Raw genomic sequence first — 27422 nt, forward strand, 5'->3', positions numbered from 1 at the left:
AGGTTGTCTGTGTATAGTGAGACCCAGTCCTCCTCCCCTCCCCATGGCCATGTGAATCCCGCCCATTCCCAAGTCTTGAGTTTTATCGCTAGCGGTTGAATGGCTAGAGTAAATAGTAGGGGCAGCCCTGTCTTGTCCCCCCGTCTCATTGTGAATGCCCTGGACACCCCATTTACCTGTACCACTGCTTCCGGAGAGTCATACAGTAGTGTGACCCAGGACATAAAGCTGTTCCCAAATCCCATCCGGCCCATTATGTCCCATAAAGCATCCCATCCCACTGAATCAAAATCTTTCTCGAAATCCACGACCAAGAGTGCTAGTGGTTCCGATATCGCCGAGGCCTGGTTGATGGCAAGCTGTACCCTGCGTAAGTTCACCCATGTGGATCTGGAGGGCATGAACTCGCATTGGTGTGGGTGGGCGAGGGAGTCTATCACTCATAGCAGCCTTTTGGTTAGAATCTGTGCCAGAACCTTGGTATCCCCATTGATTAGTGATATTGGAGTGTAGGAGGCACAGAGTTCTGGAGGTTTCCCGGGTTGGGGAATCACTACAATAGATGCCTTCCTGAGGTCCGGCGGGAGTTGCCCCTTTTGTTTGCTCTATAAGAACATGCAGTGCATGTGATCCGTCACTGTTTCCCCCAGTTGTTTCCAGGTTTCCACCAAAGAACCGTTAGGTCCCGGGATTTTGCCAGATTGAAGTTGGGACAGCGCAGCTGTCACCTGCTCTGTAATCTCGACCTCAAGTTCTCTCGTCTGCTGTTCCAAGAGAATGGGGATCACAATTGAGTTGAGAAAGTGTGAGCGCTCTGTCTCAGTTGTCCTCGCCTGGGGGGAGTAGAGGTCTTTGTAAAAGGTGGCGAATGCCTCCGCGATATCTGAGTCCTCTGTTAATAATTCCCTCCCGACCTCTTGAATGGCCTGTTCATGCTCTTTGCCCCTGACTAGCCTTTCCAACCAAGCCAGGGTTTTGCTGGCCTTGTCTCCTGTTTCATATGTTTGGCTACAGACTGACCAGTGGGCTACCCTCGCATTGTCCATTGCCACGTTTCTTAGGACCTCCTGTGCTGCGACTAGAGCCTCTTGCGAAGCCCGAGGCCCTGATTCAAGGAACTGCTGCTCTTTCCTTGATGCCTGTTCCTCTGCCTCTTCCATTTCCCAGGCATGTCGTCGGCAGTGAGCTGACACCAGAGAGCAAGCCTCCCCCAGAGCACCGCCTAGTAGGCCTCCCACAGCTTGATCAGGTTGTCAACTGAGCCCTCATTTAGGTTAAAATATTCTGCAATCTTTTTGGATAGACCCTCTATTACCTTGTGCATTCACAGATAATATGCTTTTAGGTGCCAGGTTGGGTTGGGTTTTGTTCGCCCATTTTTCAACACCATAAGTAGGGGGGAGTGATCCGAGATACCACTAGCCAGGAATGTCGCAGATATCAGCCTATGTACCATGCACTGATGGACGAAGAAGTAATCTATCCTGGATAGTAAATTGTGTGCATTGCAGAGTAACGAGAACCCAGATTCTGCCCTGTGCAGTGCCTTCCCTGCGTCAACCATCCCCAGCTATGTTACAAAGGAGTACAACTTGGTCGGAATGTCGGGGTTCCTGTTGCCCCTAATGTGATCTTTCTCTACCCACCTTCATGACCTCGTTAAAGTCCCCTGCCAGTACCCACAAATCTGCTTGTTTAGTAAGTATTGTTGGTTGGAGATCGTGCAGGAGCTTGAACGTGAGCGGTGGGGGTGTGTATACTGCCACGATGACCCACCTGTTACCCCACATTTCCTCCGTTACCACTACAAAACTCCCCCTTGGGTCTGTCCGCACCTCCGTCAGTTGGAATGGTCCCCTCTTATGTATTAGAATCATCGTCCCCCTTGCCCCTCTCGAGAATCCCGCGTGATAAGCCAGTGCATATTTGGACCTTCTGAAGAACTTACACTCCGTACTGACTAGGTCTGTCTCTGTTAGGAGGGCGATGTCTGGTGAATGTCTATTGAGGAATTGGAGTACTAGTCTCTGTTTAATGCTGGAGCTCAGTCCTTTGACATTCCATGTCAACAGAGATACTACCCCATCATGTGCCATTGGAATCCTGGAAATGTGTCTCAGAGATCCGGGGTTGGCCCATTATTCCCAGTCTTTCCCTCCCTGTGAGTGTCTCGTGTGCCCAATGGCTCAGTGTCCATCTTCCCAATCCCTCAGTCTTCAGGCCAACCCGCCCGTCCACTACCCGCCTGCATAGTGTTTTCCCATATCCCTCGTCCTGCCCCCCCTGTAAGCAATGCAACCAACCAAACTGAACTGTAAAAAAACAACCCTGATCTCCCCCACTCTGTGTCTCCCCACCAGCCAAAAGCACCTGTAGATTGAATGCAGTTCCTGAATCTCCTTCAGTGAGCTTCGGTACTGCCCAGTATTCCCCATCCCCACTCTTCCCCAACTTCAAACTTGTGTCTCCCCCACCCTGCACTTACCCCCAACTAGAAGTACCTGTTGCCAGAACTTGTACGAACTGAACCATTTAAGGGTTCCCTGTGAGCAGCATCTCAGCTCTTCGTTGTCCCCAGCTGGGGGCTCCTGGATGCAGGATTCAGAAATTGTGGGCGTCTTGGATTGCGGAAGGCCTATCTAGTGGCATCCCCAAATTCATATCGGAGGGTTTGCCATACTCCTCTGTACAGTCAGCCAGCTTTTACACTCCCCGGAGACCCCCCCCCCCCGTCTTCCTCTTCGATGCATGTTTTCTGTGGGTCAGGCCAGGCCAGGCCAGGGAATGTTTCGGTGGTGTCACCCTGGACTGGATGACCCTTCGGTGTTTCCAGGCATGGGCCAGAGAGAATGTGTGTCTCCAGCCAGTGCCAGACTTCCTTGGGGCTGTAGAACACGTGTACTGTAGTTTTATAGTAGAGTTTGAGCGTGGCCGGAAAGAAAAGTGCATATTTAATGTTGAGGGACATTAGCTTTTTCTTTACCAATGCAAAGGACTGTCGTGATGTTTGTACTTCTCTTGTGTAGTCCAGGAAGAGTCCAATTCGGTTGCCATTGTAGGTGATCAGGCCTGTCGGCCTTGCCATGTGTAGGAGCATGTCTCGGTCAATGTAGTTCAGGAGACGTGCTATCACCGTGCGCAGTGGGGCACCAGGTACAGGCCGGCCCATTGGGACTCTGTGTGCCTGTTCGATTGAGAAGAAGTTCGAACATTTTTTCGGTGCCATGAGGTCCGATAGCCAGTGCTCCAAAAACAGTTCCATAGAGTGCCCTTCTTTCTCCAGGAGTCAGTGTATGCAGAGATTGTTATGGTGGGATCTAGCCTTCGCTGCTGTCCTCTGCCCGGTTTTTTAGGGTTGTTAGTTTTTGAGACATCCACTCCAGCCATTCCTCCATCTTCCACAGCGTGTCCTCACTGTCCGATATGCGCTGTTCCGTTACCCCCACCTGCGAAGTCAGGTTGTGTAAGACCTGCCGCAGGAAGGAGACTTCTGAGGCCAGGCCATCAATTTTGGTTTTGACTGATGATCTACAGTCGCCAATGGTTGCCATGATGTTTTCAATTTCTGATACTCTTGATGCTCTTGCCCCTGACATGAGGGTCCGTTTCAAATCCAAAGCCAAGTGCAATTCCTGTTATGACTCCGACCTAGCTACACTTAAATGTAATGGATTAATGGGCAAGTACAACTACTCCAGAGAGGATTGAACACATACGTACATGTAGGCTAGTTCATGCCATTGGACTTTGACCAATGGGAATTTTTTACTTCTTGAACAATTATGGACACTGTAAGACCTGTGTATTTGAAACTGAATGAATTTGAGTTTTAGTGTTCACTAGGCCCAGCCTTGAAAAGGTTTCAAGCAAATTGAATCTATTGTTTGTGTTAAATAGGCCCAGCCTTGAAAAAGACCCAAGAGGGTCGAAACACATGTTGGCTTTTCAATGGGTTGTTATTAGTATTTGAATGGGCTGTTCTCGTTGGGCAAAATAAGACCCACATTTATGTCTAAGGTTGTCTTGACATGGGGCAACTAATAAGACCCACATGTCTATAATTAAACCAATTACCCAACAAGTGCATCTAATTTCGATTGTTGACTGCTTCATTTACATTATCGGAATCATTGTCAGCGCACACTCCTTACCCAACCCCTCCTTCTTTTGTTCATATTGCTAGTTTAGGTCGGGATTATCCTGCAATTGTAAGGAGGTGCGGCAGCCACACACTCTCTATGTAATGATACCCATATATATCTATTCCAAAGCGCCCATTACCTGGTAAATCCCACTTGTTTCTCGATCTCTCAGTTTAACCTTCATTCCAATTCTGTTGGCTGTCTCCATGACCACCAGTCTGGCTTCAGAGCAGCCAGAAGCACGGAAACTGCTCTCCTGAACATCCGTGAAGATCTGCTTTCCAACCTTGACTCTAACATTCCCTCTGTCCTAATCCTCCTCTATCTCTCTTCTGCCTTCGACATGGTCAACCATACCATCCTGCTCAACCGTCTCTGTGATAATCTGGGTATCACTGATCAGGCTCTGGCCTGGCTGACCTCTTTCCTCTCTGATCGACCCTCCCAGTTCCAACTTGGGTCCTTCCTATCATCTTTCTTCCTCTCTACCTGTGGTGTTCCCCAGGGTTCTAACCTCTCGCCCTGGCTTTTCAACCAATACCTGGCAACTCTCGCCCACTGCATTACCATTTTCTGCTCAAATTTCCAGTGCTACGCTGACGACACTCAACTTATTTTCAGGTCTGCCCTCGGCCACCTCCTCTCCCTCTCTCATCTCTGATTGCCTAACTGCCATTCAAGATTGGTGTACCGCCAATGATCTTTGTCTGAATGCCAGCAAGACAGAGATCCTCCTCATCGGCACACCTTCACCGTCCTTTCCCCTCACTCTCTGGCCAGCCTCCTTTGGCCTCCTCCTACCCCACCTGCGAGGCTAAGAACCTCAGGGTCATCTTTGACTCAACACTTTCCTTCTCCACCCACCTCTCTGATGTCTCTAAAAAGTCAAACTTCCTACTGCACCTCCTCAGAGGTACTCTGCCTTTCCTCTCCTTCCCCCAGAAGCTCATGGTCTCCCAAGCTCTGGTTTTCTCTAGGTTGGACTATTGTAACAGCTTCTTTCTAAATCTACCTGCCTCTACTTTCCTCCCTCTACAACTAATCCAGAACAGGACTGCAAGACTTGTCCTTGGCCTCAAGCCCTGGGATCGTATCTCTCGAGCTCTGAAATCTCTCCTTTGCCTCCCAGTGGATGCAAGGATTAAATTCAAAACCCACAAGGCTTTCTGGGACCTTGGTCCAAAATACCTTCAGCTATCCCTCCGCAAATACCTCCCCTCTCAAGCTCTTTGCTCCTCTACCTCTAACTCCCTCAGGGTCAGTCATTTTTCAAAGAAACGAGCTGGGGGTAGATCTCCGTCTTCGGCTGTGGCCTCCCTCTGGAACAGCCTCCATGCCACTCTAAAACTTGAGGAGAACCATCTCCGGTTCCGAAAGCACCTGAAGACCTTCCTCTTTGCTTCTGCCTTTGCTCCCCCTCTCCCCTGCTGATCTCTCACTGTGCACCTGGCCACCCTCTGTCCTCCTGGCCCAGGTACCTGCTCACCATGCCAACCTCCAGCACTGCCTCCGGGCCACCCCTTGCATTGGGGTCTGTATCTGTACCCAAACATCCCCCCCTTTTTCTTCCTGCACTTATCAGACCTACCCTGTCTGCTGCCTTAAACCCAGCCCTTGCCACTTGCTGGCTGCACTACCACTGTTTGTTGCCTTTATTATTTATTTATTATTATTTATCTGTTTCTCCTTTGCTCCACACTTTCCACTTCTTCCCCCTTCCATGCACTTTTCCCCTCCCCCTCTCCCATGCACTTGCGCGTTCTCAATGTCACTGGGCCTAGTAAGATCGTTATTTTGTTCTCCCCTGTTCCCCTCCCTTGCCTTGTTGTGCTGTGAAACACTTGTGTACAAGCGCAATAGAAATAAAATATCAATATCAATGTCTGTAAGTGATGTTGTCTGGCTTGCTTCTGCATTTTTCCCCTCCACCAGCAGGTTGTCCCGTGCAGATGAAGCCGTTGCCGGGATATTTGTCATGTAGCGGTCTATCTTGTTCTGTGCGGTCCCTTTACGGGTCATGTCCTTCACCATTGTCGTGTGGGTTACCAGCCCCATAAGGATGCAGTCTTTCAGGCTGCCCCTGGTGTATTGTTAGCTTCAGTACCCATGTCGCGGTGAGCAGGGGTCTTTGGGTCCATGGGTGAGGTTTAGTGTTCCCCTCTGGGTCTGAGGGTGTGTAGGGCCCCTCAGTAGAGGTTGTTACCTTTCCCGGGTGGGGTTTTGGGTGTTCGCGGTCTCTGTGTTCAGAGAGGCGCCTCCAGGTGTATTTGAGGAGAACCTGGACCCTGTTAATGTCTCTATTGACTCTCCGGCCACTAGAATCTATGCCAGTTCTCCTTATTTCCTCTCACTGTCAGCCCCTCTTTTCCCTGAGAACAGCTGCTCCGTAAGTCAACAGGCTACTTCGCACACAGTGCAGTCAGAGCCAGATTTGCCTTGCCTCTGTGGTGTAGTGAGGGGCTGGAGTGCCACAACTGCACTCCCTTGGTCAGTCTCTATCCTCCCTGTGCCGCTGCCGGAATGTGCTGATCTCACCACTGCAGGACAGGGTTGTCCCGCACTGCTTCAACAGTGTTTAGCTCCTGTGGTAGGGGCCGTCTAATGCCTTCCTCTGTGGTTGGCTGGTGCTTTCAGCGGATCTGCCCTGGGCCCCGGGTTGGGCTCTGTTGTTGTCGTCACTCTCTCCTTTCTTCTGCGGGTCTCCCTGCCCTCTGTCGGGTCGGGGGGTGGCACTGCTGTTTCTCTGCGAGGGGGCCAGCGGGAGTCACCACCTCACACAAGCTCCGGGGGCACCCCTCTCGCACCACCGCAGGGCCAGGTACTTCCTGCAGCGGATGGCGAGCGAGAGCTGCAGTCTCGCCCTCCCTGTTGCTGTGCATCCCTCACTCCTACTCCGGGTCACCCCTCTCGCACCGACACTGGCCGGGGTACTTCCGGCAGCGGACCTCTTCCACTTCTTATGCCCAGCAGCAGGAGTCAGGCGTTGCTTCACCTATGTTGTTCCTGGTGTGGATCCACCCGTCGAGCTGCTTCCTTCTTTGTTTCTGGCTGTTGCCCCTGGTGTTTCCCGGTTATCTCTGTTGAGCGGCGATGTTCGTCTGCTTCCCGCTTTGCGCCAAGGTCCGAGATGGCGGGTGAGCTCTGCATATTCCATGGAATCTGCTTGTTCTTACTATGCCAATTTTCTCTGGGTTTGTCAAGGATGCAGGGACTTTCCACTTTCCTAGCACATCAAAGATGCTCGGATAATCAAACTGCAACAAGGATCTTTATTGAGTATTTCGGCAGCCCTGGCGTAGCAGCAGAGACTCACGTCTGCAGCCTCTGACTGCTCAACAGCACCCTGGGTATCCAGTGATGTTAATGAATAGAAAATAAAGAATATAATTACAATGAAACAAAAAAACAATTAAAAAATACTGAATTTAAAAATATCTATATATGTGGGGGTGGGGGTGAGGGGATACATCTCGTGGGGAGGGGATTGGGATGGGGTTTTAAACATGGGGAAATGGGGGTTGGGGCGGGTTGAGGCCCCTGATATTATATCATTGTTTCATTGTTTTTGTTTTGTTCAAATGCAATTACTAACTTTTTAATTTGTTAAAATCACATAGATCCGTACCCATCTTTCATGTTCCCTTTTCTGGGATTTGGTTAGATAAGGTTAGCCCCCTTTACTCCCTCATTGAAGGAAATCCCGAAATCCTAGTCCAGATGGATTATTCTAACTATTATGCAGCAGTGTTTCCAATGAAATTGAACCCTACACAACATATTCTGAAACATTTAGTACTAAACTTGATACAAGTGGAGTTCCTGAAGGAAATTCTCACTGGTCATGGTACCCCATTTATGTCTAAACTCCCGACCGATTTAAAGACATTGGGCCTCATTATAAGTGTGCCGGTCCAGTAACAACGTTACGGTAAGCTTGCAAACTACGAGTTCTGCCCTGGCGGGCGTACTGGCACCCATGCAGATCATGTTGGATGCACCGGCACCATTCTTAATGGTGCCGGTGCATCCGACCTCCCGATTCCCATTGAGTTCTATGGGGCTCAATGGGAATGGGGAGCATTTTTTTCCGGTGCCTGCGAAAGGGCAATTACTGGGTCTGGTGGGCCGTAATGATCCGGTAATTGGTCTTTCACGGGCGCCAGAAAAACATTATACCGGCGGCAACCGTGTCTGTCATACCAGCACGGCTACCGCCGGTATTGTAATGTGCCCCATTAGCCCTCATTACAACCATGCTGGTCCGGAAACAATGGTGCTGGTAAACATACCGGCACCGTTGTTTCTGGACCAGCATTTTACTGGTCTGCATGCCAGAGCCGCTGTGCCCGACAGGTAGTTCCCTGCCAGACACAGCGGCCACGGTAAGCTTCCCAGTGCTTCCGTGGTCCCCACTCCCATAGAGTCCTATGGGACTCAGTGGGAATGGGTAACATAGTTACCAGTGCCTGACTTACCGGCAGCCGGGGTTGTAATACCCCAGTTTTACCGGCAAGTCAGGCGCTGGTAACTGTTTACAGGTCCGGCGGCTACCTGTCGGTTTTACCAGCTCGATTACCGCCGGACCCGTAATGAGGGCCATTGTATCAGATATATGCACTCCACATTTATATGTATCACCTATAGACAGTTGGCTTAGTGTGCTTTTCAATCAAACTGTTTGTCATCTGCTCTTTGACCAAATTCTGATCAAGTCTTTGCGACTGTGATTCCTTGTACTATCGCAGTATATTTTTTAAGTTTGTCTAATAAAATACTATCAAAACTTGGATTTTGTGTTAACCGACTTTTAAAGGACCATCTCTGGAAATTGGTTTTGTAGGATGCTAGTAATTGGGAAAAGCTACTTCTCTGGCCCCTATTTCCTGCAGTTCCATCTCTTTATAACGACAACACCTATGATTAAAACTTTTTCAGTGAAATAAAAATAACGAAAATGTTTTTTTTTCTTCCCTTTTTTAATTTAGGGGGCTCGCCCCCAGTCTCCCCTTTTCCTCTGCTTTTTTACTCCCCCAAACTCCCCCCACCCTTTTTAATCCCTTACCCCACCCCCATATACTTTTACTAAAATGGTTGACATTTTTTTCGTTATTTAGATTTCACTGAAAAAGCATGTCATTTTTTTTATTTCGTTATAAGCACTGTATACTATTTCCTGCACAAAAAACGTCCCAAGTTTTCACTAGATTCTTGGCATTCAACCTGGTTTATGGTTCATTGTCGAGAACCCCAAGACAATGAAGATGCCCTGAAGAAGGGCTTGGAGGAACGGGAATACTTTGAAAGAGGAACACCAGAGTCTGTGAGAACTACTCAAGAGAGTCTACAGTTGACCCATGATTTAGCACAACAAAATATGTGGACAAGTCAATGGAAGCGGAGGCGCTTGAAACTGAAACAAAAAAGAAGAGATTAAAAGTAGACTATCTTATCCTGATCTTATTCTGATCTTACCTTTAAGAATAACCTGGTGTGGGGGCGTGGCTTTCTGGCCATGGAATAGGACGTGCTTCGTGAGGAGCTCCTGATGATCCGACTTTACTTTTGCTAAAGTTACCCGCTGAAACTGTAACGAGCACCTAGAACTTTGGGGATCAGGCGTCAGAAGCTGCACGCTAAGTGGAGTTCTTGGGAGAAGTTCATGGTCCCGGAGAATCGTGAGATGTATATGTTTTTGTTGGTACGGCTGTGTGGCCACTTCGGTGCCAAGATGGCGGCTAACAAAGGAGAGACCTCCGAGGAGAAACGAAACTGATTCCCCGGGACTGCGGGATAAGGCCGCGGACGATTGCCTGGAGGACGAGTACAACAGGAAATATGGAAAAGTGTTCGAGATAGCACCGTGAGAGTAACCGGCCTGGCGTACGCTAATGATGCCTTGGCGATCTGACTGCAGGAGGAGATAGCATTGGATACTTGGGCGACAAGGCCTACGGAAGTTGAATGAGGAGTGCGAGGCCATAGCCCACCCGTAAGATAATTCGGAGTGCCATCTTGAATGTGAGTTAGGAGACCTGGGAGCCAGACTATTGTCGGACTAAGGACAGTGCAGCAGCTGCACCAAGACGGAGCCGTACAGGAGTGGAGGCCAGCGCCATGTCGGCGAAAGGGTTGAGAGTCAAGTCAAGCAAGCCACGATGGAGGTTTTTACGAAAATGCAGCGGACCCCCTCGACATCGGTGCAGAGCATGGTCGTGACTCCCACGGAAGACACCCCCGAAGGGGATAAGCACCAGATCCTGGAGGCTATAACGGGACTGAGTGCTAAATGGGACTTGGCAATGGCGGACCTACGCACAGCCCTGGAGAATAAGATTGATGCTGTGGGCACGGAACTCAACCTGTTACGTCAAGATGTCAGGGCACTTGCAGAAAGAACCAGTGGTCTGGAAAGTGGGGTGAACATCAATACCGACGTTAGCACAAACAATGCGAAGGAGATTCATGTCTTAAAACAACAGGTTGCCAACCTGGAAAATCGTGTGGAAGAGGCGGAAGGAAGGGCGAGGAGGAACAACATCCGTGTGGTTGGTCTGCAGGAGGGGGAAGAAGGCCAAGACCACACAAACTATGTTGAAAACATGATCATACAAGGGATCGGAGCAGGGAATCTTTCGCAAGGATTCACGCTGGAGCGGGCGCATCGCGCCCTAATGAGGAAGCCCCGGCCGGGGGCCCCGCCAAGGCCGATCATCGCAAGGATCCTGAATTACAGGGATAGAGAAAAGATCCTTGAATATTTTCGTAAGGGCGGTACGATAGAAAGAGCATCCAGCAACATCACAGCATACCCGGACTATACGATACTGGTGCAAAGGCAGAGGTATAGTTACGTCGCCGTCAAGAGAAGGCTGAGGGCAGCGGGAGTCAAATATATGCTGCTGTATCCGGCACGATTGAAGGTGCTACATAAGAACAAAGTGCTATTTTTTGATACCCCAGAGGATGTTGTCGCATGGCTGGACCTGCAGGGTTGCCCGGAACAAGAAGCGGATCGTGACCGGCAGGAGCACACCGAATGAAGATTTTGTAATACGGACATTGCGAGGGTGAGTGGGAGGAGGATCCTGTTTGTACAGAGAAATTGTAACTGGCTGAACTTTGAGCACAATCCGAGCCTGGTGCTCGACATGGACTAGAATATAGTGAGCGAAACTGCAATTGGTAACTGTCTAGCATCTGTATGCGTAATATTTCTCAAAAGGAGCGACAGAACGTGGACGACCTACCCCGATAGTTTATTAGTTTCAGCGGCCATTAGGGCGGCTTACCCTACTGAGCCCTGAGTAGAAGATTGTGCTAGGCAGGGCTAGATGTGGGGGTGCCTGAGATCCAGGAATGGAGCTGGGAAACAGTTGGGAGGGGGTGTGGTTGGTGAAGGGATGGGTGGGGAAGAAGGTGGGGGGATGGGAAGTTGAGTGTGTGTGTGGTTATGGGAAGGTTAAGTTTTGTTTCGAGCCTATTTGGAGGAATCAGAATGTTGCACTTGCGGCGCATGAGGGGGCGGAGATCGGCGGAAGATTGAGGGGGTGCTTACCAACGACTTATGGGAGACCTCAGGATAATAACGTGGAACGTCAGGGGCCTTAACAGTTACCTGAAAAGAAATAAAATCATGATGTATCTGATAAGGCAGAAAATAGATATTGCACTACTACAGGAGATGTACTTGACGCGAGAGAAGTTGGACCTGGTTAAGAGAAAGTGGCGAGGGACTGTGGTGGGCTCGCCATATTCTGCGTACGCCCGGGGTGTGTTAATCTGGGTGGCACCGCATGTCCCGTTCCAATCGATACAAGAGGTAGTTGAAACTGATGGAAGGATGGCTATATTGCGAGGGCTGGTGGAGAGCAGGGAGGTATGCATAGTAAACACGTATGCCCCAACCAAAACACAGCAGCATATTTCAGAGCCCTGTGTACCAACCTTAGTATGTGTATAGGGAGCGCGGTGATCTGGGGTGGGGACTTTAATTGTGTGCTGAATCCTGTGGTGGACAGATCTGATGGCGGGGTATGTAAGCCTAGCCCGGCGGCGAGAGCGTTGCAGACGCTGCTAATTGATTTTGGCTTTACAGATGCGTGGAGGATGAAACATCCCACTGAGAGGCAATACTCGCACTATTCAGCCCCGCATCAACTGCATACTAGGCTTGATTATGTCTTTGCTACAGCAGATGTGATGTCTGAGATTACTCAAGTCGAATATAAGGCTAGGTTGCTCTCAGATCACTCGCCCCTGATCCTCGGATGGCAATATTGCCCCCCGAGGGCGAGGATCCCTACATGGCGCCTCCGAGCAGAGGCGCTTAAAGATCCAGTGTTTAGGGAAGATATAAGGGAAGAGATTACCAACTTTTTTTAGGAGAATACTGGGAGTGTTGACTCCACGGGCACATTATGGGAAGCTTTTAAGGTGGTGATGCGGGGGGCGGCCATTGCTAAGTCAAGAGGGTTACAGGGTGGGGTCTTGGCTGACCTACAGAGGACGGAAACTGAGCTAGAAACAGCATTGAAGAACGGTGACGTAGACACGGAGCTGGTACTCCCAACTACAGCAACAATGTGCAGGGCATTGGGAAAGACTCTGCAATCTTAATTATAGGAAATATGTTGAGAGGCAGCACGTGGGGGGAGATAAGACAGGCCGCCTTTTGGCCTGGCTATACAAAAGCGAGACCCCTAGGCCTCCGATTAGGACCATTATTAAGGAGGACGGGGATGAAGTGGCCATGCAAGAAGGGGTTAACAAAGAATTTGCGGATTATTGCAGAGCGCTGTACGGGGATGATGAGATGAGTGACCAACGCAAGATAATTGAAACGTTAGAAGATATAGGGCTGCCCAAGATCAGTGAAGAGGAGAGAGAGGAGCTAGATGAGCCAATCACGTTAGAGGAGTTAGAGGCGGTTGTTAAGCAGTTGCCTACCTGTAAGACCCCGGGAGCAGATGGGTTCCCCAGCGAATTCTATAAAGTAAACAGAGAGGAAATCCTCCCCCCAATGCTGGACATGCTTAATGAGGCGTTTGAGATAGGACGGTTGCCTGAGTCGCTCAGAGAGGCGATCATAATACCGCTGCCCAAGCCCAACAAACCGGAGCATAGATGTGGTTCCTACAGACCTTTGTTGATGCTAAATCAGGACAGCAAGATTCTAACGGCTGTCCTGGCAAATCGATTGCAGAAAGTGATTGGTAGACTGATACATCCTGATCAAACGGGTTATGTCCCGAACAGGGATATAACACACAACCATAGGCGTCTTCACCAGGTGGTCGAATGGGGTACCAGGAATGAAGGTGAGATGGCGATAGTGTCTCTAGACGCAGTTAAAGCTTTTGATTTGGTCAAGTGGTCATGGCTATTGGCTGCCTTGGAAGGGTATGGAATGGGGCCGGGCTATATAAGGTGGGCTAAGATGTTGTATAGTGAGCCGCTTGCCAGGGTCTGAACTGGAGCGGTGATATCTGAGAGATGGCAACTTGGTAGAGGCACCAGACAAGGGTGCCCCTGGTCCCCGATGCTTTACATTTTAGCCCTGGAGCCTCTGGCAATATGCCTTAGGGCACAGTATGATGCGATAGGCATTGAGGTAGGAGGGGTAAGACACTTGATATCCTTGTACGCAGATGATTTATTATTGTACCTGCAATACCCAGAAGAAAATCTCCTATACATACTTGAAGTGATGGAAAGATATGCAGAGTTGTCGGGCATATCGGTGAACCCCCAAAAGTCTGTCATATTCCCGCTGGGTAACTATAAGGGGACCCCTGTGGATAGACTACCGGTGCTACAAGTACCATGGGCAACTAGCTCTTTTCGTTGCCTGGGCGTAGATGTATACCACACGGTGGAAGAAGAACATAGACAGAATACAGAAGTAGCCATCAAGAAAATTAGGAACAGCATGCAGTTCTGGGCAAAACTGCCCCTGGCGATGATGGGGCGAGGGGCAATGCTCAAGATGGTAGTCCTGCCCAGGCTCCTGCATTACTTTAGTAATATCCCATACATGATACCCAAGAGGTTTTTCAGTAAATTGAACAGCATGTGCAGGGAGTTCCTGTGGCATGGTACCCGAAATAGACTGGCGTTTTGGAAATTGCAGAACTTTTATGAAAACGGAGTTATGGTATCAGACTGCCTCATTTTGAGGTTTACTATTTGGCGGGACAGCTACAGTATGTGGCCAAGTGGCTCTCCGATGAAGCGACCCCTGAGCACAGGGTGCTTGGACAGGACTGCGCCCCGTTTTACTTGAAAGAAATGATCTGGCTGTCTGAAACTGAAATGAGGGGGCGTCCTGCGATGTTGGGGTTTGGGTGGAAAATTTGGCGTAGGGCTTGTCGCTTGATGGAAGTCCCATGCCCGTGCCTCCCGCAGATACCGCTGGTTGCTTTGACAGGAGGGGATAATCAGTTGAGGACGATTATTAGGACCTACTGGGAATTGGTGGGGCTGGTAACGCTAGGCGATGTTTGGCAAGAGGGGTCCATTAAGGAGTTTGTAGAACTCAGCGAAGAGGCGGGGCTAGATACAGGCCAATATGTCACGTACATTAGATTGGTGCGGATGATTAGGAACACCTGGCCAGAGACAGTTTTGATAGAAGAACCAGATGCAGTTTTGGGAGCAATATATGATATATCCGAAGGAGGGCACGAGATCTCGAGATTGTATGAGATGGTGATGGCTAAGGTTGGGAAAGAATTAACACATCTGAGACTGGACTGGGAGGTGGAAGTGGGGGCCCCAATGGAGGATGGGGTGTGGGAGCGTGCCCTGGGCTATCACAAAAAAGTGTCTAGAAATGCCAGATTAAAACAAATACAGTTGTATGTAACGCATAGGGCATACATGACCCCCTTGAGGATATCCAGGTTCCGAAACACTGGAACACTGGAAGACAAGCGTGTCCCAAATGTAACTTAGAAAACGCTGACATGACACATATGTTTTGGTTGTGCCCGATCATTGGGTGCTTTTGGGGAGAAGTGGCGCAGAAACTGGCTGATAAGGGGGTTACTCTTGTTACAGACATGGCTTGGGCCTGCTTACTGGGCGGGTTCCCCAGGCCACGGAAACTCAAGCATATTGAGAAACTGAGAAATCTTGGCGTATTTGCTTGCAAAACGTAGGATTGCCATGGGGTGGAAGAAATGCCACAAGCCTAAGGTGGATGTATGGTGGAAGGACTTGCAGAAATGGGCGGAGGCTGAAACGGTGGCATGGCAAGAAGCGAGTAGCCTGGCTGGAGAAGGGAAGGCGGGTACCCTGTTGGCTTGGAAATCGCTAATAGCAGAATTGTTTGGAGTAATATCAGATCCAACAGACTCCGAAGAGAACGAAACCCGGCCGCATGTGCCAGACATTGAATGAGATTGACGAATAGGCTCATGGGGGGAGGGAGGGGTTATGGGAGCAGTGATTAGGATAAATTGATGTGTAATGAAACTATTATGATTATGCTGCTTGTTTGGTTTGTGTTGTTTTGTTTGCATAAAATCAATAAAAGAAATTTAAAAAAAAAAAAAGAATAACCTGGTGACCAGGCTTATCGAGTCACACAAGTTCCCTGTGACTTCAGCTACCAAATATACAAGGATGATGACTTGAAATCCCCCAAGTAGAAAAGTAGATCATGTGAACTTGCTCAAGGCTTAGCCGAAAGTAGAGGAATCCACTCTGATTGCACCTCTGGATTCGGGGGAAGAAAGAAAATCTCAGCAACAATAACCAATTTAATTCTTTAAGTCCTCACTCCAGACCAGACCAAAGATCGACAAGCCTACTTACAACTTCATGAACTGTATTGAAACTTGTCTAGGGAAATCATTTACATTGCAGCCTATCCACTGCCGGATGCCTTTGGAAAGCCATAAAGTATGAATTAGAGAAAAAGCTGGACCTGGGCAAAATTGAGCTCTCACAAAGTCACTGGTCATCTCTGATCATTCTCGCCCCCAAGCTGGATAGCTGTTGGCCGATATGTGTAGATTTCAGAAAAGTAAAAATATCTTTGCCTTGACACCAATCTGTGTCATAAATCGATGAGATGGTCGAAATTATTGAATATGTAAAGTACATTTACACCGTTGACTTAACAAAGGGGTACTTGAAAATTCCCTTGACCCAGGAAGATCCAGAGAAGACTGCTGTTATATTTATGAGGTCTTTGCAGTTTACCATCCTTTACTTCAGGCTGCTTGGGTCTCATGAGGCCTTTCAATGTGCGGTGGGTACCTGCAAATGCACCAATCTTTAACAGCACTACAGTCAAAATTCGTCCAACCAGATAAGACCACTATACTTGGCTGCCCAATCCTACAAAATGGCAACTTACTCTTTCATTTAAGTACTTAGGGTTTCAAATCATAAAGGGAACCTTAGTCCCACAATAAATAAGTTATAAATATCCAGAACATGTGAATGCCCAAGACTAAAAAGGTATTGCAAACTTTCTTGGGCTCAGTTGGTTGCTTCACTCAAACTTTTTCAACCATCACAAAATCCCTAACAGATCACCTGAAAGGATCCAAATGTAAATTGCATTCAGTGAACCGATAGTCCAAAGAAGGCCTTAGGGATGTTGAAGGTTTCCCTATCCCCCTGTCAGGAATACCCAACATAAGGATACTTGGACCCTGCAAACGTATGTCTCCACTGGGTTCAGGCCCAGTACTTTCAAGTTCGAAGTAGTATGGAACAATCTATTCCCTTTATCGGTAGGACGCTCCATCCCTGCCACATCACCTGTGCCGTTATTGAACTTGAATGCCTCACTATTAGGTGGGTCAATGAAGCCTCAAGTATTATCCGCAGGTCAAAAATTCACCTTAGCCATGGACCATGGCCCGCTCACTTGGTTATGTAGAACTAAAGATACCATCCTCAGAGTCCTGTCCTAGTTCCTGTCAGTACCGAGACTAAACTGAGAGCCTGGGCAGAAGGGGTTAAACCATGTTGGGAAGAGGTGTAAAGAGGTAGTGAAGAGAGAAGAAATCGGGGCCCTAAAAATGCGAGGCGATAATGCCCTGTTGACCTTGTCTGTAGAAACTGTGGCTGGGGACGTCATCTGGCGCCAAGGAGATGTGAAACACCAGCTTTATACCCATCTCTTGGTGGAGACACATGAAAGTGTACAGGTCCTACAAGGAGGAGCATATGTGGTTATATGCCATCGACACCAGGAGCCGAACTGCCAAACTGTCAGAGAGATAAACCAATAGACTGAATGACACAGAGGTAACCAGCGATCTTGTGAACTTTATATGGAGTCCCTTGAACTGTTGCGTAAAGACTGCCTTGGCACCTGCCTTTTGAGTTTGATCATCTATGTTTTTGTGTTAAAACCTGTTTTTACTTTTGACCTAAGATTGCATTTGGACACTGTGGAATATGGCTGTGTTTTTGGGGGGTTTTTACCAATAATTTCCCAAAAAATAATTGATGAAGAATTATTTGTATTGCACAAACAGTTATTATAATTAACTGTGAGAGTTAAGTGAAGAATATGAAATCATTGATGAGACAAATCTCTGGCAATGAGCCATGTCTAATTGCATATGAACCCCAAGATGCATGTGCACATTTCGGAGAGCAGGAATGTGCACGCCTGGTCAAATTACAATGAGGCACCCAGTGACGAAATAATATAGCCTTGAGGGACACTGTAATGTCTGTGTACTGCTGATATTTTGGTGCCAAGAAGTGGCAATATGTAGATGAATTGTTAATTTCAGGCATTGCAGATGCACAATATGTTCGAATATCGCACTTACCTACCATATACAAGATCGGATAATGGGTTACTTAGCTTTTAGAGAAGATGGTACTAAGGAAACTTGCAAGTCAGAATGGTGTTCCACTGAGGTTGGCATACCGACTGCTCCAGAAAAACAATGTGAAAACATTTCCAATAATCCAATCAATTTGGTTGATCAGTAACCTTTCACACCTACCCGTAGCAGCAGCACTTTTAATTCAGTGTCAGCCTTTCATCAGCCCGTCCAAGCCCTAGGCTCTACCATAAATTGGGTGCAGAGCAATGCAATTTTAAATTTTTGCTAATTTACAACCTAGACACAAATACTTTGTGAGAGTATTACCCGAAGAAGACAAGCAATTGTTTTAAGCTAACATTTATTTTACTATAGAATGTAAAAGTTATGAAGTGATGTTTCAATGAGTAATGCAGTTGTGAGCCATGTTTTCTTGAGGGGATTGTTTGGATTAGGTTACATTTGGGGGCCATTTTGACATTATTTATACTGCCCTATGTCTCAAGACTGGAAATAAGTTATATGAGAAAGTTTACAGATTAGGTAATCAAATACATAAGTGAAATCGAATGGTTACATCTATGCCAGTTCTGGGCTAAAGGGTTTGCGAGTGCTGTTTAAAATGGTTGGCGAGTGCTGAGCAAAGGTATTTGACATGTTTGTATGGCTAAAATCTAATGAAGGCAGTAGCACCCAAAATTGTTTTGTAGTGGCGTCTATAAGGAACTAATGGTGGCAACAGTAAAGACAGACACAAGTGATCACAGATCAAATGTGTTTATTAAAATGTATGCAGCTAAATCTAAGATGGGAGCAAGTATCAACCATCAAATGAAAATAAGGCAGTCCTAGTGGCGTTGTGTCAAATAAAAAGGGCCTATACTAAGAAACATATTGCCAAACCTTAGAACTGATACAACACGGGTTGTGGGATGGTATTCAGGAAAAGAAACACGTTTTCACAAATAATGTGTCAAGATGCGGTATCTTGGGTCTCCCTTCCCCACATTTTGAGCATGGGTTAAGGTTGGATCTTGGAGCACAGCACACGCTCGAGCTTCCCCAGCACAAGACGACAGTTCCACTTGCAGCTCTCAGGGCCGTCGATGGCCAAGTCTCGTTTCTCTTGAAAGTCTCTTACCTTCGAGGGCCTGACTTATTATATTATGTATACATGTATTGTGAGAAACCTGAAGGTGTCTCACCCGCGAGTCCCCAGGGATCTGTAATCCAGCCCCCCCTTTACAACACAAACACTTTCTATGAGAGAAAACGGACTAACATCCGAGCCGTATACCTGACATGTCCCAATACAATGGTCAGGCAGGGTCAGGCAATTACTGACCATCACACACACCTGACTTCCATTACACTTCCCCACATGGATAAAAGGCTGAGCACAAGAGCACCCTCTGAGCAAGGCAAAGCACACGAGGAAACAGCAGTGCCAAGATGGCAGTGTAACACGTGGCAAAAGACAGCAAAACAGAAGGGGATCACAAGGAGGGAAGTGCCCTTGACCTTTTCGATGAGGAATCATTACTTTCATGAACCTTCGAGAACAGAAAGTGTAATACCTGGAAACCAGGCTGAAGAATCCTGTATTGTGTGTCGGATGTACCCGGGGCCCTCCTGCATCGATAATCAAGATGGGGAGAATTGCTCGCCGCTGTGGTACTGCCCTTGGCTCTTACAACAAAGGAGTGCCAGTGAGATCAACACAGCCGGTAAGTCGGGGCGACTGATACCAGACCGATCTGTGTTGAAGCCAAGGTTGCAAGCAGCAACATTGTATTGTGAGCGCTGAAGCGAACAGTGTATGAAAAGCATTTGATAACCAACGCGAGTAAAAATGGAACGACAGATGAGTGATTGAACTTTGAAACCAAGATACAATACCCTTGACAGAGTTGTCCGGCACCGTATGTGTGCTCATTCGAAGGTCTCTGTAAGGTATCCAACTGAGAGTTGCGAAAGGTGAAAGAGTGGCAAAGAACTGTACATTGAAGTGTTCCTGCGACTGGTCAAGTAAAATCCTGTGCACAATCAAACGTGTTTGATGCTGATATTGCCAAAAATACGTTGATGACAAAATAGAGAAAGTTGGTCTGAGCCCGAACAAAGGAGATCAGTTCAAAGCTTTTGGGATAAAGCAAGTTTGTGTTAAAGTGAATAAAATTGGTCTGAGCCTGGCGGAGGGAGACTGATTGAACAGTGTGTTAAAACGGATTTGAGCCCGGTTTAGGGGCATCCGGGGTGAATAGTGAATCACCTGAGAAATTGGACACATGAGAATCTGGCAGAGGGGGGTCCGAGGAGAGTATGTGAAAATCCTAAGACTATTATGTACATGAGAAATAATGAAAGTAATGGAACTTTGTTTGTTTGTTGCATCAGCACCTCTGAAAGAAGAGACATTGAATGGCAAAAGACTTCTGCACAGAAGGCCATGATGTTGAGGTTTTGAACCGAACCCTCGGGGTAGAGAAGCCGGAGGCTGTGCTAAGCTCGAGTGTGCCACCTTATCCTGTGATGAAAACGTGGGCAAGGGAGGCCAACAACCTGAACATCCTGTCATATCATTTCTTGAACACTTCTTTCTTTTATATAACATTGTTTTACACACTATTTGTATTTAGAGGTAGGGATTGGCAATAGGTTCATTAGTATAGACCCTTTTATTTTAACAAGACACCACTAGGATTACATTATTATTACTTGATGGCCGTAGCTTGCTCCCATCTCTAGATTTAGTATTAGATAGGCGTTTTTCAAACCTTTTTTGAAGTTCAATAAACACCCTTGAACTATGGTCACCCGTGTCTGTCTTACTGTTGGATACCATGCCTTCCTTACAGTATTCACCTCCGTAAGCTTATGAATAAAACTAAAGAAATGCATGTATACAATAATGGAGTACATTATTCTTAAGATTCCAAGAGAGGAACATTTTTGGAAGTGCATTGTCCAAAGTTGGTGGGATAGCTGAAACTTACATACAATGCAAAGCGTAAGGTCTTTTGATTCCCTCTGCACACGCTGCATTTGCATATGGGTTGTCAAATATCCTGAGGATCTGTGTCGATCCGAGAATCATTCATCCATATGTGTTAAGGTGCACTCCTCTATTAAATAAGAGCATATGAAAGCAATATTCTTGAATGAAAAAGTCCATGAATAATCATACAATGTTATGTCCTGAAAATCATATCATTGGGCATGGAGTGGAGGCTAAGGCAAATCAGGCCAAGGTTTTAAGGTTTAAAGAGGGTTGCAGACACACTTAAATAAGTCTTATAGCTGAAAAACTGCCCATGTACCTTTGGTTACACTTTCAGTGGCTATATTTGAACTACTGAAAGTGTGGCATTAGAATTGTTGATGATCCAATAACCATAATACTGCAAATATATATTGAGATACAGACACATGGAAAATGTGAAATTTGTGATCATTTTCATTTTTTATAAATCATCCTTTTTAAACAATTTGGTGTTTTGATGCAGGCTTCTTCAATTTTTTTTAATTTAAAAATAAAAAGCGTTTTACTTGTGTGGCTTTCTGTGTTGGGTGTTTAAAAATGTTATGCTAACCCATGCTTATTTGAAATTTGTTTGATGATTTATTGTTTACCTAGCCATGCCTGAGCAATGGGAAACTCCCAATGTGGACTCAATGCACATATTGCAAACAGTGGGAGCTGCTCATTGATTAAATGATTCCACTTTTGCTTTACCCCATAGAGATTTGTAAAAATGCAACCCTGTTTTGAATGCAAAAACAAAAAAGAAGAAAGGTTCAATGTATTTGGAATATTTTCCCAGATCTGATTTACCATAATGATAACAAAAAAAAGTGGTCCTACAGATTTTTGCTTACTTTTACTCTTTAGGCATAAGTTCCATCGCTTTAAACCATTCCAAAATGGAAACCTTTTGGCAAAGCCCACACCTCTGGTGGTTTACCATTTGGATTACTTTGGTTTGAGTAACATGCTTGTGTGCATTGCTAACATATAAATACCCATTCTTGATTCAAATGGAGAGCCGCTACTTGTTTGTTGTGGCAATATTGCATGTTTCCATGTATATGCTCCCTGCTGCATCTTTTTTTTATTATTTCTTTTTGTTTTGTGTGTGTGTGTTTCTGCTATGTTTTCTTTTGCATTTTAGCTAAACTCAGACTTGCCATGCATGATGCCAGATCTAGCACTCACAGCAGATCCCTAGCTGATAAGAAGCTGCAAATCTGTATACGAAAAGCACGGAGTCTTCAGGAACGCATGCAGCCGCCGATACAGCCACCGCAGTCAACCTGCCCTATGCCACAGGGGGGCACTGTAACCCAGTCTACAAGGTAGATGTGTATCCTCTTCCCCATTTGCTTAGAAAAGGATCTTTTATTTCATACTGTATACTGCTTCAGCATTTGAGCATTATGCAGCTATCCTGGCTCTGGTAATATGATTGGCAGAACTCCAGATGTGTTTGGGGCTGAAATCCCTGAAATTCTAACTACATTGCGTGGAATTTGCCTTTAATAATGGAAGGAATTGGGTCTGGTAGTGTAGCGGGTTGACTCTACCTGGGAGTTTCCCGGATTATTTGAAACCTGGTTATTTTGGGTTTGTGTAGAGTCTAGTGTCCTTCAAAGTGTATATAAGCATGAAACAATTTGAGTTTTACTGTTCTACAAAGAAAGTGATATTTATATTCTGTTTGCTGAGATGTCCTGATTTTTTTCACCACTTTCAATCTCTGCGTTGTTCTGTGTTTTCCTTAATCCAACTGACACTCTACTCCAGAACCTTCTGATCCTTCTAAAACTGCAGTTATTCACAGATTTTCAAAGAATGGGACATGTTTCAGCTCACATACATTTACATCAATTAACCCAAACTTTGATGTTGCCAGCTGGAACTCTGGTTTGGTTTCCTTTTTTGGGGTTTGGCAAGTAGGTGCAGATTTTACCCTTATGTTCCAGGAAAACATACTTAAGGTCTTTGATGAGATTTCATGATCAGACAATCCAACATCATCAATTCAAGAGCATTGTTTTCTCTCATGTACTGACATGATTCTCATACTAGCCTGTGTCATTGCTGGCTCCTTCAAAAAATGTGGCTACTCTTTAGGAGTACACATTCAGCCTAAAAACAGAAACCATCTTTCGACACAAGTCTGCCCTGCTGACAGATTTTATACCTTGGAAGTTTAGCTAGCGTGAAATGCTAGACACAATACATATCTTAGTCTAACCACTGAAAGGTTGTTCACGTGAAGGGTTCTGACTCGGGCTTACTCTTGTTCTGACCAGATGTTTATGTACAGTGTTTAAGTTAGCACTGACTTCCATAAGGTAGTGGCTTAGGTCAAAATAGTCTAGTGTTTGTCATCCAAGATCCTATAAATTGTCTTGTGTGCATAGCCAGTTGTCGAAGACCCAAGTAACCTGTCAATGGCATTTTTGTTTTCTCTACCACCCTGCTTTTTGAAGAAAAAACATCAGATTCTTTCAAACTTGACAGTGATGTACACTTTGTCATGAATTCCTAAGTAAATATTTATTGTAAGATATATCCATTTGCAAAAGATTGCATTGCAAAATCCCTTGAAATATTTCATAACTATCCTAGGGTCTGTGTTGCACAAAACATGTGTTGAAATTACATTGTTTTTGGCCATTGTAAATTTCATACTAAATGTCCCTAATTTAGTACTCATTGTTGAAAGAAATGCTGGTAATTACAACCAAGCCAGAACTTCAGATCGTAGTAACTTATTTTCATCTTACATGTTAAAACTATTGTTCGAGGGGATTGGGTCCTCCGACGTATTCCATAACTTTGACAGTAATCACCACAGCTGTGCTGCTTTGGAAAGTTTTCAGCGTCTGCATCCTACGTCGATGACGTCGATGTGCCGTCCCCGAGGACCTCCTCCGACAGCCGACGTCACCCGATGTCGATGTGATAAGTAGGACGCACGACGCCCGTAGCCCAGTTCTTTTTTTTCCGCGAAAGTGTTCGCTTCGTGAATCTCGGTACGCCTCGACTCTTTGGAGTTTCTGTTGTAATCTTCTCGGTTCTTTGAACCTGTTCGGTTTTGTGAAAAAGCCTGTTTGTGACAATGTCTACCTCGTCTTCAAACCCGCGTCCGGGCTTCAAAAAATGCGGGGACTGTGGGTCCAAGATGTCGGTAACGGACTTGCACGACGCCTGCCTCTGGTGCCTCGGGGAGGTCCACGACACGGACGACTGTGTCGACTGGCAGTCGCTCACGGCCAAGGCCTTGCGGGAGCGCAAGAAGAAGTTGTCGCTAGGTAGGGTGTCTAAGCCCCGGAAGTCGAGGTCTGCAGGGCTTTCGACGGATGATTCGAGAGGCGACTCTCCGCGTCATCGTCGCAGGTCCAGTGGATCTCCTTCCAGGAGTCGGTCTCGCCACTCCTCTGCCTCTTCGAGGCATTCCCGGAAGCGCCGGCATCGGTCGCCTTCCCCGTCCTCTTCCGAGGACACCCTGCCCGTCGGTGGATCGCTTATCCTACCATGCAAGCGACACCGGAGGAATGGGCTTCCTTCGGGAAGAAAATGTTAGCGATTCTCGAATCGCAGGGCACCGGTCCGTCCGCTCCTCCGAGTGGGGTCGGTCGTGATCGGTCGAGAGACACCGCTCACACGCCTTCTGGCTCGGGGGGGCGGCACGGTTCGCGGGAGAGGTCCCGCTCAGACAAGGGTAACCGTTCTTGCCATGCCCGTTCCAGGTCCCGGTCCTCGACGAGCTCGAGACCGCGTGATCCTGTGCAGTCTTCGAGGAAGACAGCGACGCCTGTGGCGCCGAGGTCGTTGACAGCCTCTCTCGAGGCTCCACCTCTGAGGGGTTGTCGGCGCCTAGGTCGTCGAAGGACACGCTCGGAGCTCTGGCTTCGAGGCCTGTGACGACGCCGTCGATGCTGGCGGCGCTGCAGCTGACGTCGACGCCGATTCTCTCGATGCCGGCGCCGATTCGTTCGGCGCCCTCGACGCCTTTCGAGGCAGTGGTGTCGGAGGGGCCCCGTTTCACAGGCGAAGCCCCTAGAAAGGCTCTGGCTAAGGTCAGGCATAGCTTTGGTCCCCAGGTGCATTCCTCTCACCGCCTGGAATACATTTCAGAGGTTGATGAGGCCTCTGATGAGTGCTTGGTTCCGGATACGGTGCCAGATGAGCTTCTCTCGGGCCATAGCCAATTTGAAGACCTGAGGCAGTCACTGCATGATGCCAGTGGACTGGACACCTCTGCGGAGGTGGCGTTTTGTAGGCCTCAGCCTGGCACTCATGCCGATTCTTCGTACCGGCGCCTTATTTCTCGGGTCACCGAGTACTTGGATGGTTGGCTCCCCCAGGGGAGTTTGTTCAGGATGATCTTACAGACATCCTCGATCTTGGTCCCCCCACTGAACCGGTACTGCCGTTTCATATGGCTCTGCAGAGAAGGGTGGCGGCGGCTTGGACTGCTCCGGAGAGTCTCCCGGCAGTGGGCAAGTCTTTGTCACGAAAATACCATCCAGCCAGTAGCGACCCCTGCTACTTGTCCAGGCACCCAACTCCGGAGAGTTTGGTGGTGCAGGCGGCTACGGCCCCGGCAAAGCAGGCGTCGTATCCTACCATCCCTCCGGATAGGGACGACAAACGTTTTGATGGCTGGGCGAAGAAAGTGTTTTCTTCAGGGGGTATGGCGCTTCAGGCGGCCAAATCCGTATGTGCCTTGTCTCGTTTCACACACACTCTGTGGAACTGTGTTGCATTAGCGGCTGAACATATTCCTGAAAGGGACGAACGGGATGGTTTCCTTGCTATGGTCCAGGATGGCAAGGATGCCATGTGTGAGGCCGTTCAGTCGGGTTTGGACATGGCAGATTGTGTCAGCCGGTCCATGGCAGTGAGCACCGTAATACGCAGGTTTGCATGGTTGCGGAAGTCAGGTTTCGCTCTTGATGTGCAGTCCCGGCTCCTCAACATGCCCTTTGACGGTTAACATCTTTTTGGCAGCAAGGCTGACGAGAGCCTTGAGAGGTTGCAGACCTCCCAAGCTGCAGCAAAGTCGTTGGGCGCTGCAGTTCGACAACCTCCGCCTTTTCGTCCTAGTGGACAACAATGGAGGGGAGGTTCCTTTCGTTATTACTCATCCTTCAGTAAAGCGAGAGGAGCTGTCAGTCAAAGAGGCCACCCTAGGAGTACCAGAGGTGGAAAACAGGGTACTCGAGGTGCCAAAGCCGCTCGGGCAGTTGCCTCTTTGCCCTCAGGCAACGCCGCAGCCGCTACCACTCAGTCATGAGGTCATGTCCCATGGTTCGCCGGTTGGGGGAAGGCTGGCGCAGCATCTTGTAGAGTGGCGTGCCATTACTTCAGATGTGTGGGTTCTGGAGATCATAACCCATGGCTACTGTCTTCCCTTTCGACAGAGGCCTCACGACAATCCACCTGGGAACCTTTCTTTGAAGAGTCTGGATCCGCTCCCTGCGCAGGAAATTCAAGCCCTGCTGGAGAAAGGCGCCATAGAACTGGTGCCTGTAGCGGAGAGGAACAAGGGATGGTATTCCCCTTATTTTTTGATTTCCAAGAAAGACGGGGGATTGAGACCCATCATGGACTTGCGCGGTTTGAACAAACTCCTCCGGAACGACAAGTTCAAGATGGTTTCTCTCTCTCAAGTCCTCCAGGCCCTTCAACTTCAGGACTGGTTGGTGTCTCTTGACCTCAAGGACGCTTACTTCCATGTGCCGATCCGTCCCAAGCACAAGAAGTACCTGAGGTTCGCGGTTGGCGACTCGCACTTAGTTTCGGGTCCTGCCATTCGGATTGACCTCCTCCCCGAGGGTTTTCACCAAGCTCATGGTGGTGGTGGCAGCGCATCACAGGAAAGGGGGGATTCACGTCTACCCCTACCTGGACGATTGGTTGATCAGGGGGAGCTCTCCTGAGCAAGTCCTGGATCATCTGTCCGTCACCTGCCACTCCCTTCACAAGCTGGGCTTCTCCCTCAATTTAAAGAAGTCCCATTTGACGCCAACACAGCGGCTCCTGTACATCGGAGCAGTGCTCGACACATCCCTGGGGCTGTGTTTTCCTCCCACGGTGAGGGCTCTTCACATTCAGCAGATGGTGCACAAGTTTCAACTTGCCCAGACGCTCCGGGCTTTCAAGTTCTTGAGGTTGCTCGGCCTCATGGCATCCTGCATTCTTCTGGTACCAGAGGCTCGTCTGCGGATGAGATCTTTGCAGTGGGCACTCAAGATGCAGTGGTCGCAATCTTCCGGCAGGATGTCGGACCCTGTTCAGGTGTCGCCCAGGACCTTCTGTGGTGGGCCGTCGAAGGCAATCTGATGAAGGGGGCTCCGTTTTGGCTTCCCTGGCCAGAGGTGACGATCATGACGGACGCATCCCTCACGGGATGGGGAGCTCATGCCAACGAGTTGACAGTCAGCGGTCGTTGGTCTCCGTTGG

General features: G+C 47.9%; 1 protein-coding gene across 7 annotated transcripts in view; it reads left to right on the forward strand.

The window, feature by feature from the left end:
- USP54 (ubiquitin specific peptidase 54) overlaps positions 1–27422 on the forward strand; it is a 2840272-nt gene that overhangs the window by 2156395 nt on the left and 656455 nt on the right. For all 7 annotated transcript variants that reach the window (XM_069610693.1, XM_069610692.1, XM_069610695.1 and 4 more), the window contains one exon: positions 22117–22300. In XM_069610693.1, coding sequence (XP_069466794.1) covers positions 22117–22300 — 184 coding nt within the window. The remainder of the gene's footprint in view (positions 1–22116; positions 22301–27422) is intronic.

Source organism: Ambystoma mexicanum, chromosome 8 (assembly GCF_040938575.1).
Source record: "Ambystoma mexicanum isolate Mex_15411 chromosome 8, UKY_AmexF1_1, whole genome shotgun sequence".
Lineage (NCBI taxonomy): Eukaryota > Metazoa > Chordata > Amphibia > Caudata > Ambystomatidae > Ambystoma > Ambystoma mexicanum.